Genomic DNA, 15502 nt, shown 5'->3' on the forward strand with positions numbered 1-15502 from the left:
ACCTACTAATAGTCCTGCACCCCTTGTAATCCCTGCTTCTCTATCCATTTTCTCAATCCCCCAATTGTTTGAGGTTTTTTTCCAGTTTGATCATTCTTCGTGTTCCAGAAAAAGAATTAACCATCACAATAATTTTTAGCCTGAATAGCTGATGGTCTTCTCTGACTTACAGCTACATGGGTCCAATATGCAACAAACATTAGCACAGTCTCATTCAAGCTCCAAGCATAAGACGTAACATCCAACACCTGTATTGGCAATGCCACACAGACAGGCTTGAAGATGGTGTAGGAATTGCAAAGATGGTACCAGAAATAGGGGAAGTTCTGGAATGGGGTTACAAGCACGCTAGAGGGAGCTTTACAGTATTTGGCCAATGCTGTACCTGATCTGGGACTTCTAATGCGGACACCGGCTGCCTGAATTGGAGTGTAATTCTAATCTTGATAGCCCTGGAGGGGAGATGGTTGTGTATCCATAGAATCCCTACAGTGCAGAAGGAGACCATTTGGCCCATTGAGTCTGCACTGACTCTCTGAAAGAGCACCCTAACAAGGCTCATACCTCTGCCCTATCCCCATAACCCTGTAACCCCCATCTGACCTTTCAACACTAAGGGACAATTTAGCATGGCCAATCCACCTAACCTGCACATCTTTGGACTGTGGGAGGAAGCCGGAGCACCGGAGGAAACCCACACAGACATGGGAGAATGTAAATACTCCACAAAGTCACCTAAAGTCGGAATGGAACCCTGGTATTGTCATGATATTCAGGTAAACATCATAGCACATACATACATACATACTGATGGACAGATCAACGGACCAATCAACACACAACACGACAGCCAAGCACAGGCAAGAGCATACACAGTACAAAACAGGGAACACAACACTTCCTGGGCACTCGAACAGGAGACGGCTCAGGACACAGAGCTCATTGCAAGTCACTCAGACATCTACCATGTGCTGAGTGCCACTAGAAGATAGAATTAGGAATAGGTCCACAGAATCAAGGGTCATGATCGAACCTCAGTAAACAGTTTACCAGTGTAAATAGATGTTTGAAATAAAACTGCGTTGTACCATTTGCAACCGTGTTGGTTCATCTGCGTAGCAGAGTACTCAACACTTCAGGTATCTAGCGCTATGAGGCAGCAGTGCTAACCACTGTGGCACCATGATGCCCTGTAGTGACTGGACTACTAATCCAGAGGCCCTGGCTAACACTCTGGGGACTTTGGCTCGAACCTCAACACAGCAGCTGATGAAATTTAAATTTGATAAATAAATCTGGAATTAAAAGCTAGTCTCAGTAATGGTGATCATAACAACAACCATCGATTGTCGTAAAAACCCATCTGATTTATTAATGTCCTTTAAGGAAGGAAATCTGCTGTCCTTACCTGCTCCGGCCTACAAGTCACTCCAGACATGCATCAGTGTGGTTGACTCTTAACTGCCCTCTGAAGTGGGCAAGCCATTCATTTAAAGGATGATTTGGGATGGGCAACAAATGCTGTCTTCCCAACAATTGCCACATCCGAGGAAAAAAATAATCACACAACCCCATTCCCAAGTAAAAAATAAATCTCGTACTCGCTTTGTAGGTTTCTGAGGAAGTGACCTGCAGGAAATAGTGCATCAGGAGTAAGTAGAGTAGGATTCATTAAAGTTTATGTCTAAGCTCCCCTGACCGGACATGTCAGAATATTACTCCGAGAGAAGGTAGACTATTTGGCCAATCACTCCTATCCCACCTGGTCAACCTTGGAATAATTAACTATTAAAGGACGACAGTTCTTTCCTTACAAATGACATTTAAGTGTTTGCGGCAAGTATCTCAACAAAGTGCCTCTGCCTCTCGTTACCCACCACGCTGCCCATTGCCCATTCACCATGCCAGCCTTGAAGCAGCAGCAGCCATGTTTCAGCACAAGCCACCCCTTTATGCCCCAAAGCAAAGCTTCCCAGGCCAGCTTTACCTGTTTCCTTGTACGTGTTTTGCCGGTCCGTAGCTTGATGTATCTCGCGATCAACTCATTGCGGCCTATCGGAATTAGAAAAACAAAATTAAATCAAATCCTTAAATCATCTCCATTGTTGTCAAATGCAAATGCAACAAACAGCAGAAACAAACTGACTCAACACAATAACCCTGCGTCCCACCTTCAAAGGCCACCTAAAAGTCACCAAATTGCAGAGACAATCTGCGTAGAAGGGTGACAAGTTGACCAGGGTTCCCAGTCTGGGGTTACTACCCAGTGATTGGCTTTGGACAAGGCAGAGATTGGGCGAGGCCTGCATCATACTTGGGCGCCCTCCTCTATTGCCCAAAAAGCGACCAACCCTCACTGTCCTGACAAGCCGAATCAGATACATGTTTATGGCCACAGCTCTTTTAGGGTCGAGCATTCACATGCAACATCTATCTTTCTGGAGTTTGGTGCCCTAAACTGTTGGGATTAAGACACAGCTCAGCAAGGGTTTCCAAGCTATCCCATGTGCTTGGGTTCAACCTGTTTGAGGTTTGGCAGGTTTATTTCCTCTTAATGAAAATAAACCTGTATCCTCCAGTCATATTGGATCGACAATAATATTACTTTGTTAGGGAAACTGCTGACTCTGAAACACCACCAAGACTAGCAGCTGTGACATCCCCCTGGGCTAGGGGACAGTCAATTCCAGCCACCCTTGACACCGGATGGAGTCACAACACAAGAGAAATTAGCCCAACAAACTACAGTCACCAAATTTGTAAATGTAAAACACAAAGAACCTTCCATTATTTAACAGTAATATAATGAAACTGATAAAAAAAATCTAACTGACTACCTAATACTCCTTTCTGAGCCCTCCCTCCCTTTCCAACCCACCCCACTCTATACACACACACACAAAATATTATAAAGTAAAATGGGTAAAGATCTCTGATCCACGATGATGATCACAGTTAAAGTCTTTCAGGAGGTAAAGCTCTTGCTTTGATACTCTGCTTCTGGTGGTTAGCACGGCTGCCTCACAGTTCCAGGGTCCCAGGTTCAATTCCGGCCTCAGGTGACTGTGTGGAGTCTGCACATTCTCCCTGTGTCTGCATGGGTTTCCTCCGGGTGCTCCGGTTTCCTCCCACAGTCCAAAGATGTGCAGGTTAGGTGGATAGGCCATGCTAAATTGCCCCTTAGTGTCCAAAAGGTTAGGTCGGGTTACGGGGTGCCACGGTGGAGCAGTGGTTGACACTACTGCCTCCGGCGCGGAGGACCCAGGTTCGATCCCAGCCCCGGGTCACTGTCCTTGTGGCGTTTGCACATTTTCCCCCGTGTCTGCATGGGTTTCACCCCCACAACCCAAAGATGTGCAGGGTAGGTGGATTGGCCACACTAAATTGCCCCTTAATTGGTAAAAAACATAATTGGGTACTCTAAATGTAAAAAAAAAAAAGGGTCACTGGGATAGGGTAGAAGCCTGGGCTTAAGTAGGATGCTCTTTCCAAGGGCCGGTGCAGACTCAATGGGCCGAATGGCCTCCTTCTACATTGTAAATTCATGATTCTATGATCCTTCTAAGCTCAAGAGGGTTTTCTTCACAAGGCTGTCTACTTGCTTTGTAAATTCAGGATCATCACGAATATATAGTAAAAATGTGCCAATCTTTGGTTGAGAGAGAGCGAGAGTGTTTCTTCTTCATTCAAGGTATAAACAATTTTGTCCAGCTCTCTCATAGGAACAAGAGAACTAGGAGCAGGAGTAGGCCATCTGGCCCCTCGAGCCTGTTCAGCCATTCAATGAGATCATGGCTGATCTTTTGTGGACTCAGCTCCACTTTCTGGCCCCAACACCATAACCCTTAATCCCTTTATTCTTCAAAAAACTATCTATCTGTATCTTAAAAACATTTACTGAAGGAGCCTCAACTGCTTCACTGGGCAAGGAATTCCATAGATTCACAACCCTTTGGGTGAAGAAGTTCCTTCTAAGGTCAGTCCTAAATCTACTTCCCCTTATTTTGAGGCTATGCCCCCTAGTTCTGCTTTCAGAAGCATCCTGCAGGAACCAATTACTAACTGTTACCCGCCAGAACACTGTCCCTGGCCAACCCACAGACTGCCAGCAAGCCAATCGAACCAATTTCTTCCAAAGCTGGTTCTTAAGATTCCCTCGGTGCCAAAGAGACTTTCCTCTCTCCAAAGACCAAATCCTGGAACACACCGTCCTGACTAGCAGGCTGCCTCAGCTTAAGTCCACTGCTTAAAAGGCACATTCCGGTCACGAGTCCACAGACCAAAAATAATAAAACAAAAGAAATGGGAGCAAAGGGAAATCAAAAGGAAGGGCTCTAACACAACGGGGTTAGAATTTGGACTTCCAGTCCTAAATCTGCAGAAAATTGGATAAATTAAAATGTACTCAGCAACAATCAGCTAACATTCAATGAATACAAAGGGCAGGATTTTCCAGTCCTGCCACTGATGGGCATCGTTGTGGGCGTGACAGGAATATTTGGAAAGCCCCTCTCCAAATGGTCCCATCCCACCCACAACAATGCCCGTCTGTGGCACAACTGGAAAATCCCAGCCAAAATCTTTGGAAGAGTGATATTAATAAGAGAAGCCTTTTGAAGGGCATCACAGTAGCACAATGGTTAGCACAGTTGCTTCACAGCTCCAGGGTCTCAGGTTCCATTCCGGTTTGGGTCACTGTCTGTGTGGAATCTGCACGTTCTCCCAGTGTCTGCGTGGGTTTCCTCCGGGTGCTCCGGTTTCCTCCCACAGTCCAAAGATGTGCAGGTTAGGTGGATTGGCCATGCTAAATTGCCCCTTAGTGTCCAAACAAAAGGTTGGGTGGGGCTACTGGATTACATGGATAGGGTGGAGGTGTGGGCTTGGGTGAGGTGCTCTTTCCAAGGGCCGGTGCAGACTCGATGGGCCGAATGGCCTCCTTCTGCACTGTAAATTCTATGATTCTATGATAATGATAATCAGTTCTCACTGCCATAATTGGGTCCAGTCAGCAGAAATTTGCATTTAGATGCATTTTGCTGCAGCTCGGTTGTTGTCACCTCTCACTGATCACAGATACCACCATTTTCAAAATCACATCACGTGTTTTGGTACGGAATGATCAGTGGCTGAACAGGAGTAATTTAGGTTAACTAATCCTAATGTTTCTTGCCGTGCAATCCAGCAAAGAACAGAGGCATCTATGGCAGGAGCTTCTGGCTGCCAGTCTAGAGAGGAAAAGGGAAATGTTAATGTTCCAAACCAGTCCTCTAATGGCTTTAGGAGACGGTGTTTGGCCAGTTACAGCGAGTCTGCGTGGACCAGCAGAGTTTCAAATGGTCCGACTCTGAAGCAAACCCGAGAAAACCTTCCTGTCCAAATAGCTTGGAGATGAGGCAATTGGACTTCCAGGTGTTCTGGAGCAGTTACTTCCTTCTCAGTTCCAGAAGGCTGGCTGTTGTGTTGTTATTTCAAGCATAGTCTACTGTTATACGGTGTTTCTGGTGGTGTATACTACATGATAAACTGAGCATTCATCAATAGCACAGGAGCTGTAATTTGAGAGCAGAAAGGAGCTGGTGACGGAACAGTCAGCATTAATTGGTTTGGCCTCCTGACAGTGAGCACCAGTCTAAACACCGTGCCCTGCCCAATCAAACAGTGGTTAGCTCACCTATTTTGAACTGCCTTTGCTTTTAAGCTTACATATCCTCTACAGGTGTCAACCGTGGCTTAGTCAGTAACATTTCTACCTCGGATTTCAGAAGATCGTGGGTTCAAGTCCCACTCCAGAACCTGAGCACATGATCAGAGCTGACAGCCCCGGCCCAATGCAGAGGAGTGCTGCACTGTCGGAGTTGCTGTCTTTCGGATGCAACATGGTTGGTATGGTGGACGGATTTGAGGGAGGACGGAGGGGGTGGCCATCTTGGATGGGCGCGGTTTAGAGAGGGGAAAGGGCCACTGGGTAAAGTCGGAGTTGGGTAATGATGGCGGATTTTAGGGGAGCGGGGAGGCAGAAACCTCGGGTAAGATTTGTGGCGTGGAACGTCCGTGGGTCGACTGGGCCAGTCAAACAGTCCTGGGTGTTTAAGGACAGATGATTTTCCCGCAAGAAATGCAATTGCGGCTGAAGGACCAGATGTGGCTGAGGAAGGGGTGGGTGGGATAAACGTTCCACTCGGGGTTTGACTCGAAGCCGAGGGGGGTGACGATCTTGTTCAGCAAGAAAACGGTGTTTGTGGCGAGGGAGGTGTGGGACCCAGGAGGTAGTTTGTGATAGTTAGTGGGGTGTTAGTGGGAGCGTTGGTGAATGTGCAAGTGCCCAACTGGGACGATGTTGAGTTTGTGAAGAAGCTTTTAGGAGCTATTCCAGACCTGGACTCTCACCAATTGATTATGGGCGGGGATTTTATTTGTGTAATGGAGCCTAGGATAGACTGGAGCCTAGGATAGACAGATCGAGTTCCAAGTGAAAGGGAGGTCGGGAATGGCGAGGGAGTTAGTGGAGTTTATGGATCAGATGGGGATGGTAGACCTGTGGAGAGTTAGGCAAGCAGGGGAGAGGGCGTACTCCTTCTCGCATGTTCATCCGGCTTATTGCCTTTTTCGTGATGGACAAGGTGGTGTTATCGGGGGTTGTGGGGAGGGAGTACGCGGGGATCGTGATCTGGTACCACACACCGCATCTCTTGGACGTTAGGCTTAGGTCGTGGCGGGTGCAGAGATCGAGGTGAAGGTTGGATTCGGCACTGTTGCCGAATAAGGAGTTCTGTGATAAGGTGGCAGGGTGGTCAAGAATTGTGTGAAGAGCTCAACGGCCATATTTCGGGAGGCTCCGAGTGGTATGGGGGAAATCATGTTGTTTAAGGCCCACAGAGATAGGACTGAGAAGGAGGAGAGGCAAAGGTTGCTGGATGAGATAGTAGAGGTGGATAGGAGGTATTGTGGGGCCCCCACTAGAGAGTTACTGGTGGAAAGAAGGAAGCGACAGGGCTTCCTTGACAATAAGGAAGGTGGTGGGGCAGCTATGACGGGCACACGGGGTGTAATACGAAAATGGGGAGAAGGCAAGTCGTCTGCTTGCCCATCAGTTGCGGCGACAGGCAGCATTCAGGGAAATTGTGCAGGTAAGGGCAGCAGGGGTGGCGGCGTTGGTGGTGTCAGAGCCGGAGAGAATTAATGAGGTGTTTGAGACCTTCTATCGAGCGCTGTATAGGGCCGAGTCTGCAGGTGAAGAGACAGGTATGGATCTGCTCCTGAACGGGTTGGAATTCCCGGAGTTGGAGATGGGGAAGCAGCAGGCATTGGAGGAGCCACTGGGGTTTCAGGAAGAATTGGAGATGCAGGCGGGAAAGGCGCCGGGGACGGACGACTTCCCGGAAGTTAAGAAATAATTTGCGGCAGGTTTACAAACCATTTGCAGCAGAGTTGGCTCTCCATCTTCTGAGTATGTCCAATGAAGTAATGGGGAGGACGGAGTTACCAGTTACTCTGGCGCAGGGGTCCATCTCGCTGATTGCAAAGAAAGAGAAGGACCTGATGGAGTGTGGGTCTTATAGTCCCATCTCGTTGCTGAATACGGACGTAAAGGTCTTGGTCAAGCTGTTGGAGGAGTGTGTGCCAGAAGTGGTTTCAGAGAATCAGATGGAGTGCGTGAAGGTGAAGCGGCTCTCCAGTAATATCAGGAGGTTACTAAATGTAGTGATAACCTATTCGGAAGGGCGAATGCCAGAGGTGATCGTGTCAAAGGATGCGGAAAAGGCCTTTGACCAGTGTAGAGTGGTAATATTTGCTTGAGATTCTTGGGAGATTTGTGTTTGGCCGAAATTTGTGAAGTGGGTGCAGCTACTGTATACGTTCCCCATGGCTGGGTACTATGCAATGAAATGAAAAATGAAATGAAAATCGCTCGTCACCAGTAAGCTTCAAATGAAGTTACTGTGAAAAGCCCCTAGTCGCCACATTCCGGCGCCTGTTCGGGGAGGCTGGTGCGGGAATTGAACAGTGCTGCTGGCCTGCCTTGTCTGCTTGAAAAGCCAGCTCATTAGCCGTGCTAAACCAGCCCCTCAAGAAATGGCTGAAGGCACTGGATACCGCAAAGTCTATGGGCCCTGAGAACATTCCAGCAAAAGTAGACTTGTGTTCCAGAACCAGCTTCACCCTTATGTGGATTGAGAAAGAGTTAATTAACAATCTTGTTGTGTGGGGTTCCTTGGGGAAGAGCGACCATAATATGATTGCATTCTTCATTAAGATGGGAGTGTGAAACAGCCAAATCCGAAACTAGGGTCCTGAAACTTAATAAAGGGAACAGAGGGTTTGAGGCGTGAATTGGCAAGAATATATTGGGAAATCTTACTAAAGGGGTTGATGGTGGATAGGCAATGGCTCATATTTAAAGAATGTTTGTGTGAATTACAACAATTATTCATTCCTGTCTGGTGCAAAAATAAAAGAGGAAAGGTGGCTCAACCATGGCTTACAAACCATGGCTTACAAAAAAAATTAAGGATAATATTAAATTCAAAAAAGAGACATAAAATTGCCAGAAAAAGCAGCAAGTTGGAGGATTTTAGAATTCAGCATAAGAGGAAAAAACGTTTCATCAAGAGGGGGAAAATAGAGTACGAGAGTAAAATTGCAGCAAACATGGAAACTGACCATAAAAGCTTCTGTAAATATGTGAAGAGAAAAAGATTAGTAAACACAAATGTAGGTCCCTTAGTCAGAAGTCAGGAAATTATCATGGGGAGAAAGAAATAGCAGAAGAATTGAACACACACTCTTCACAAAAGAGGGCACAAATAACTTCCCAGACATGTTAAGGAACCACGGGGCTCGTGAGAGAAGGTAGAATTGAAGGAAATCAGGATGAGTAAGAAAATGGCGCCGGGGTTAAAGACTGACAAATCACCAGGGCTTGATAATCTACATCCCAGAGTATTAAAGGAAGTGACCCTGGAAATATTGGATGCATTGGTGGTCACCTTCCAAAATTCCATAGACTCTGGAGCTACAGATTGGAGAGTGGCAATGATAAGCCCACCATTTAAAAAAAAGAGGAAGTAAAAAGGGAGAATTACAGACCAGTCAGCCTGACATCCGTAGTTGGGAAGATGCTAGAATATTATAAACAACACGGTAACAGAACATTTGGAAAGCATTAACGGGATTGGGCAAAGCCAGCATGGGTTTATGAAAGGCAAATCATGCTTAACAAATCCACTCGAGCTTTTTGAGGATGTAACCAGTAGAATAGATCAGGGGGAATCAGTGGAGGTGGTGTATTTGGACTTTCAGAAGACTTTTGACAAGGTCCCTCGTAAGAGGTTAGTGTGTAATACAAAAGCACATGGGATTGAGATCATGTATTGGCATGGATCAAGAATTGGTTGACAGATGGGAAACAGTGGAAATAAATGGGTCTTTTCCGGGCAACAGCTGTGACTAGTGGAGTATAACAGGGATCAGTGCTTGGGCCCCAGCTGTTCATGATATATATATAAATGACCTGGATCAGGGAACCGAATGTAACATTTCCAAGTTTGCTGACGACACAAATCTGGCCGGAATTATGAGTTGTGAGGAGGCTTCAAGGTGATTTAGACAAGTTGAGTAAGTGGGTCAATACATGGCAGATGCAATACAAAGCGGCTAAATGTGAAGTTAGACACTTTGGTGTGAAAAACAGAGACAAAGAGTATTATTTAAATGGTGATATATTGGGAAATGTGGATGTGCAAAGGGATCTGGGTGTCCTTGTACACCAGTCAGTGAAAGTGGAGAGGCAGGTGCTGTGAGCAATGAGGAAGGTAAATGGTATGTTGGCCCTCATTGCAAGAGGATTTGAGTTCAAAAGTTGGGTGGTCTTACTGCAGTTATACAGGGCCTTGATGAGACCACACCTGCAGTATTGTGTGCAGTTTTGGCCTCCGTACCCAAGAAAGGTTATATTTGCCAAAGAGGGAATGAAGCAGAGGTTCACTAGGCTGGTACAGGGGTTGGCTGGACTGTCCTAAGAGGTGAGATTAGTTCAACCGGGCCATCATTCACTGGAATGTAGAAGGTTGAGAGGTGATCGGATTGAAACGTAAACATTCTAACAGGGTTGGACAGACTAGATGCAGGGAGGATGTTTTCCCTAGTTGGAGAATCGAGAGCCAGGGGACACAGTCTCAGGGTATGGTGTAGACCATTTAGGACTGATGAGGAAAGGACTGACTTCCGGTTGCGGCGATGCAGAGCTAAGCCGCACATTTCGGCAGCTCCCGCTATAACGGACATTTGGGCTCTCCAGAGGAGCCCCAACGGAAATGTTTTGATTAAATCCCGTGTCGGAAGGTGAAGTAAGGTCCCCCCCTTACGTTGTATGGCGGAGATTAGCGGTGGAGCGTCGGAGAAAGAGGCTCTGGAGCAGCGGCAAAAACGAGGGGGGAAAAACAAGATGGCGGAGGGCGGAGATTGAGCAGCATGGGGGCCGGACCAGCAGGAGTTTCTCAGGCGCTGTGTGGGGGAGCTTAAAAAAGGAGGTGCTGGCGCCGATCGAGGGGCGGAAGGAGACCCAGAAAGCCCAGGCGGTGGAGCTTCGCGAGGTGAGGGATAAAACGAATGAGAACGAGGACGAGATCCTGGGCCTGGCGGTAAAGATGGAGGGGCACGAGGCGGCGCACAGGAGGTGGGCCGAGAGACTCAAGGTCCTGGAGAACAGGTCGAGGAGGAAGAATCTCCGGATTCTGGGTCTCCCCGAAGGAGTGAAGGGAGCTGATGCCGGGGCGTATGTGAGTACGATGCTCGATTCGCTGATGGGTGCGGAGGCCTCTCCGAGCCCCCCGAGCTGGAAGGGGCTCATCGGGTCCTGGCGAGGAGACCCTAGGCTGATGAGCCGCCAAGGGCGATAGTGGCAAGGTTCCATCGCTTCGCGGACAAAGAAAGTGTTCTGAGATGGGCCAAGAAGGTGCGGAGCAGTAGATGGGAGAATGCGGTGATCCGAGTATACCAGGATTGGAGCGCGGCGGTGGCAAGGGGGAGAGCTGGCTTCAACCGGGCCAAGGTGGTGCTGCACAAAAAAAAGAGTCTGGTTCGGCATGCTGCAGCCTGCGCGACTGTGGGTCACTTATCAGGACCGACACCATTATTTCAAAACGCCAGAAGAGGCTTGGACCTTTATCCAAACGGAAAAATTGGACTCGAACTGAGGGAATGTGGTTGTGGGGGGGGGGGATGTTGGTTGTATACGGGGTTGTAAATATGGGTAAAGAATGCTTCATGGATGGGATGATGGATGGGGTTGTGGGTAGAGTTCTGGATAAAAAAAAAAATTTTTTTCTGTTGGCGAGATAGTGGGGAATGTGGGCGTCGGTGCTGGAGGGAGGTGAGACTCGGGGATGGGGGAACTGGGATAATGGCCGCAATAGGAGCTCCGCCACAGGGGGCTGGGCTGGCTCAGGAAAGCACGGGCTTTGTCCCGCGCTAGTGGGGGGGGGGGGGGGGGGGAAATGGAGGAAGGTAAGGAGGATAGACTCCAACACGGGGGAGATCAACGGGAAGGCAGGGGAAGTCGGGGTCAGCATAAGTCAGCTGACTCACAGAAGTAATATGGGGGGAGCAAAAGTGCTAGATGCGGATCTAGCGGGGGGGGGGGGGGGGGCAATCGGGTTGCTGTTGCACTGTCCGAGGGGGAACTGAAAATGGAAGAGATGGTCGGGGCGGGGGTTCCCCGTCTGGGGGACTGGAGGGTGGAGGCGCGGGCACGGGACTGGCCTAAGATAGGAGACGGCTAGTCGGCGGGGGAGGGGGGAGTAGCCCCCCAATCCGGCTGATCACGTGGAATGTGAGAGGCCTAAATGGAGCCGGTTAAGAGGGCCCGAGTGTGCGCGCACCTAAAGGGACTGAAGACAGACGTGGTCATGCTTCAGGAGACAGATCTGAAGGTGGCAGATCAGGTCAGGTTAAGGAAGGGATGGGTAGGACAGGTATTCCACTCGGGGCTGGATGCGAAGAATAGAGGGGTGGCAATACTGGTGGGGAAGCGGGTGTCGTTTGAGGCCAAGAACATAGTGGTGGACAATGGAGGCCGATACGTGATGGTGAGCGGTAGGTTGCAGGGGATGGAGGTGGTATTGGTGAATGTATACGCCCCGAACTGGGACGATGCTGGATTCATGAAACGGATGTTGGGGCGTATTCCAGACTTGGAGGTAGGGAGCTTGATAATAGGTGGGGATTTTAACACTGTGTTGGACCCAGCATTAGATCGTTCCAGATCCAGGACGGGGAAGAGGCCAGCTGCGGCCAAGGTGCTCAGGGGGTTTATGGATCAGATGGGGGGAGTAGATCCGTGGAGATTTGCCAGATCTTTGGCCAGAGAATTTTCTTTTTTCTCCCACGTACATAAGGCCTACTCCCGGATAGATTTTTTTGTTCTGGGCAGGGCATTGATCCCGAAAGCGGAGGGAACGGAGTATTAGGCCATAGCCATTTCAGACCATGTCCCGCATTGTGTGGAGCTAGAGCTGGGGGAGGAGAGGGACCAACGCCCATTGTGGCGGTTGGATGTGGGACTGCTGGCAGACGAGGAAGTGTGTGGGAGGGTGCGGGGGTGCATTGAAAGGTACCTGGAGGCCAACGATAATGGGGAGGTGCAGGTGGGAGTAGTATGGGAGGCGCTGAAGGCGGTGGTCAGGGGAGAGTTAATCTCCATCAAGGCTCATAGGGTGAAGAGGGTAGGGAATGGGAGAGGTTAGTGGGGGAGATTTTAAGGGTGGACAGGAGATATGCAGGGGCTCCTGATGAGGGACTACTCAGGGAGAGACGAAGTCTCCAGACGGAGTTCGACCTGTTGACCACAGGGAAGGCCGAGGCACAGTGGAGGAAGGCACAGGGGGCGATATATGAATATGGGGAGAAAGCGAGTCGGATGCTGGCACATCAGCACCGTAAGAGGATGGCAGCGAGGGAAATAGGTGGAGTCAAGGATGGCAGGGGAACTACGGTGCAGAGTGCGGTGAAAGTGAATGAGGCATTCAAGGCCTTTTACGAGGAGCTGTGTAGGTCCTCGGCCCCAGCGGGAAAAGAGGGGAGGCGTCGATTCTTGGACCAACGAAGGTTCCCGAGGGTTGAGGAGCAGGAGGTGGCTGGTTTGGGGGTGCCAATTGGGGTGGAGGAGCTGGTTAAAGGACTGGGGAGCATGCAGACAGGGAAGGCCCCGGGGCCAGATGGGTTCCCGGTGGAGTTTTATAGGAAGTATGTAGACCTGTTAGCCCCGTTGCTGGTAAGGACCTTCAATGAAGCAAGGGAGGGGGGGGACCCTACCCCCGACAATGTCGGAGGCGACGATCTCTTTGATCCTGAAGCGGGATAAGGACCCACTGCAATGTGGGTCGTATCGACCGATCTCGCTCCTCAACGTAGATGCAAAGCTGCTGGCAAAAATGTTGGCTACGAGGATTGAGGACTGTGTCCCGGGGGTGATTCCCGAGGACCAGACTGGATTCGTAAAGGGTAGGCAGCTAAACACCAATGTGCGAAGGCTCCTAAACGTGATAATGATGCCATCGGTGGAGGGAGAGGCGGAGATAGTAGCAGCCATGGACGCGGAGGAGGCCTTTGACCGAGTAGAGTGGGAGTATCTCTGGGAAGTGTTGAGGAGGTTTGGGTTCGGGGGAGGGTTTATTAGTTGGGTTAAGCTCCTATATAGAGTCCCGGTGGCGAGTGTGGTCACAAACCGACGGAGGTCGGAGTATTTCCGGCTGTATCGAGGGACGAGGCAGGTGTGCCCCCTGTCCCCTCTGCTGTTTGCATTAGCAATTGAACCTTTGGCCATGGCGCTAAGGGAGTCGGGGAAATGGAAGGGGGTGGTCCGAGGGGGAGAGGAACATCGAGTGTCGCTGTACGCAGACAACCTGTTGCTGTATGTGACGGATCCAGTGGAGGGGATGGTTGAGGTCATGCAGATCCTACGGGAGTTTGGAGACTTCTCGGGCTATAAGCTCAATGTGGGAAAGAGTGAGCTCTTTGTGGTGCATCCGGGGGATCAGGGAAGAGGGACAGACGACCTACCGTTGAGGAGGGCGGAAAGGAGCTTTCGCTACTTGGGGATTCAGGTAGCAAGGAGCTGGGGGGCACTGCACCAACTGAATTTGACGCGGCTGGTGGAACAGATGGAGGAGGATTTTAAAAGGTGGGACATGTTGCCACTCTCGCTAGCGGGCAGGGTACAGTCGATTAAAATGGTGGTCCTCCCGAGGTTTCTTTTTGTATTCCAATGCCTCTCAATTGTGATTACCAAGGCCTTCTTTAAGAGGGTGAGCAGGAGCATTATGGGATTTGTGTGGGCGAACAAGACCCCGAGGGTTCCTGGAGCGTAGCAGAGATAGAGGCGGGTTGGCGTTGCCGAATTTGGGTGGCTACTACTGGGCAGCCAACGTGGCGATGATCCGTAAGTGGGTGATGGAGGGAGAGGGGGCGGCGTGGAAGAGGTTGGAGATGGCGTCCTGCAAAGGAACGAGCCTGGGGGCGCTGGTGACGGCACCGCTGCCGCTCTCGCCGACAGGGTACACCACGAGCCCGGTGGTGGCGGCAACGCTAAAGATCTGGGGGCAGTGGAGACGACATCGGGGAGCGATGGGAGCCTCGGTGTGGTCCCCGATCAGGGATAACCATCGGTTTGTCCCAGGAAGGATGGACGGGGGGTTTCAGAGCTGGCATCGTGCAGGGATTAGAAGAATGGGGGACCTGTTCATCGATGGGACGTTTGTGTGCCTCGGGGCGCTGGAGGAGAAATTTGGACTACCCCCGGGAAATGCCTTCAGGTACATGCAAGTGAGGGCGTTTGTGAGGCAGCAGATGAGGGAATTCCCGCTGCTCCCGGCACAGGGAATTCAAGACAGGGTGATTTCGGGCGTATGGGTCGGGGAGGGCAAGGTGTCGGCGATATACCAGAAGATGAAAGAAGAGGGGGAGGCTTTGGTAGAGGAGCTGAAAGGTAAATGGGAAAAGGAGCTGGGGGAGCAGATTGAGGAGGGGCTATGGGCTGATGCCCTAAGTAGGGTTAATTCCTCTTCCTCGTGTGCCAGGCTTAGCCTGATACAGTTTAAGGTAGTTCACAGAGCGCATATGACGGGGGCGAGGCTGAGTAGGTTCTTTGGGATGGAGGACAGATGTGGGAGGTGCTCAGGAAGTCCGGCGAACCATGTCCGTATGTTTTGGTCATGCCCGGCACTGGAGGGGAGTTGCGGGAACAGTATCTAAGGTGGTGAAAGTCCGGGTCAAGCCAAGCTGGGGACTAGCACTATTTGGAGTAGTGGACGAGCCGGGAGTGCAGGAGGCGAAAGAGGCCGGCATTCTGGCCTTTGCGTCCCTAGTAGCCCGGCGAAGGATCTTGTTAATGTGGAAAGAGGCGAAGACCCCCAGCGTGGAGGCCTGGATAAATGATATGGCAGGGTTTATCAAGTTGGAGAGGATAAAGTTTGCCTTGAGAGGTCTGCGCAGGGGTTCTACAGGC

At 50.1% G+C, this 15502-nt stretch overlaps 1 protein-coding gene across 7 annotated transcripts in view; it reads right to left on the bottom strand.

Annotated features, from left to right (window-relative positions):
- tead3a (TEA domain family member 3 a) overlaps window positions 1-15502 on the bottom strand; it is a 346400-nt gene that overhangs the window by 97817 nt on the left and 233081 nt on the right. For all 7 annotated transcript variants that reach the window (XM_072480604.1, XM_072480605.1, XM_072480601.1 and 4 more), the window contains one exon: window positions 1988-2052. In XM_072480604.1, coding sequence (XP_072336705.1) covers window positions 1988-2052 — 65 coding nt within the window. The remainder of the gene's footprint in view (window positions 1-1987; window positions 2053-15502) is intronic.

The sequence above is a fragment of the Scyliorhinus torazame genome, chromosome 17 (genome assembly GCF_047496885.1).
Source record: "Scyliorhinus torazame isolate Kashiwa2021f chromosome 17, sScyTor2.1, whole genome shotgun sequence".
Classification (NCBI taxonomy): Eukaryota; Metazoa; Chordata; class Chondrichthyes; order Carcharhiniformes; family Scyliorhinidae; genus Scyliorhinus; species Scyliorhinus torazame.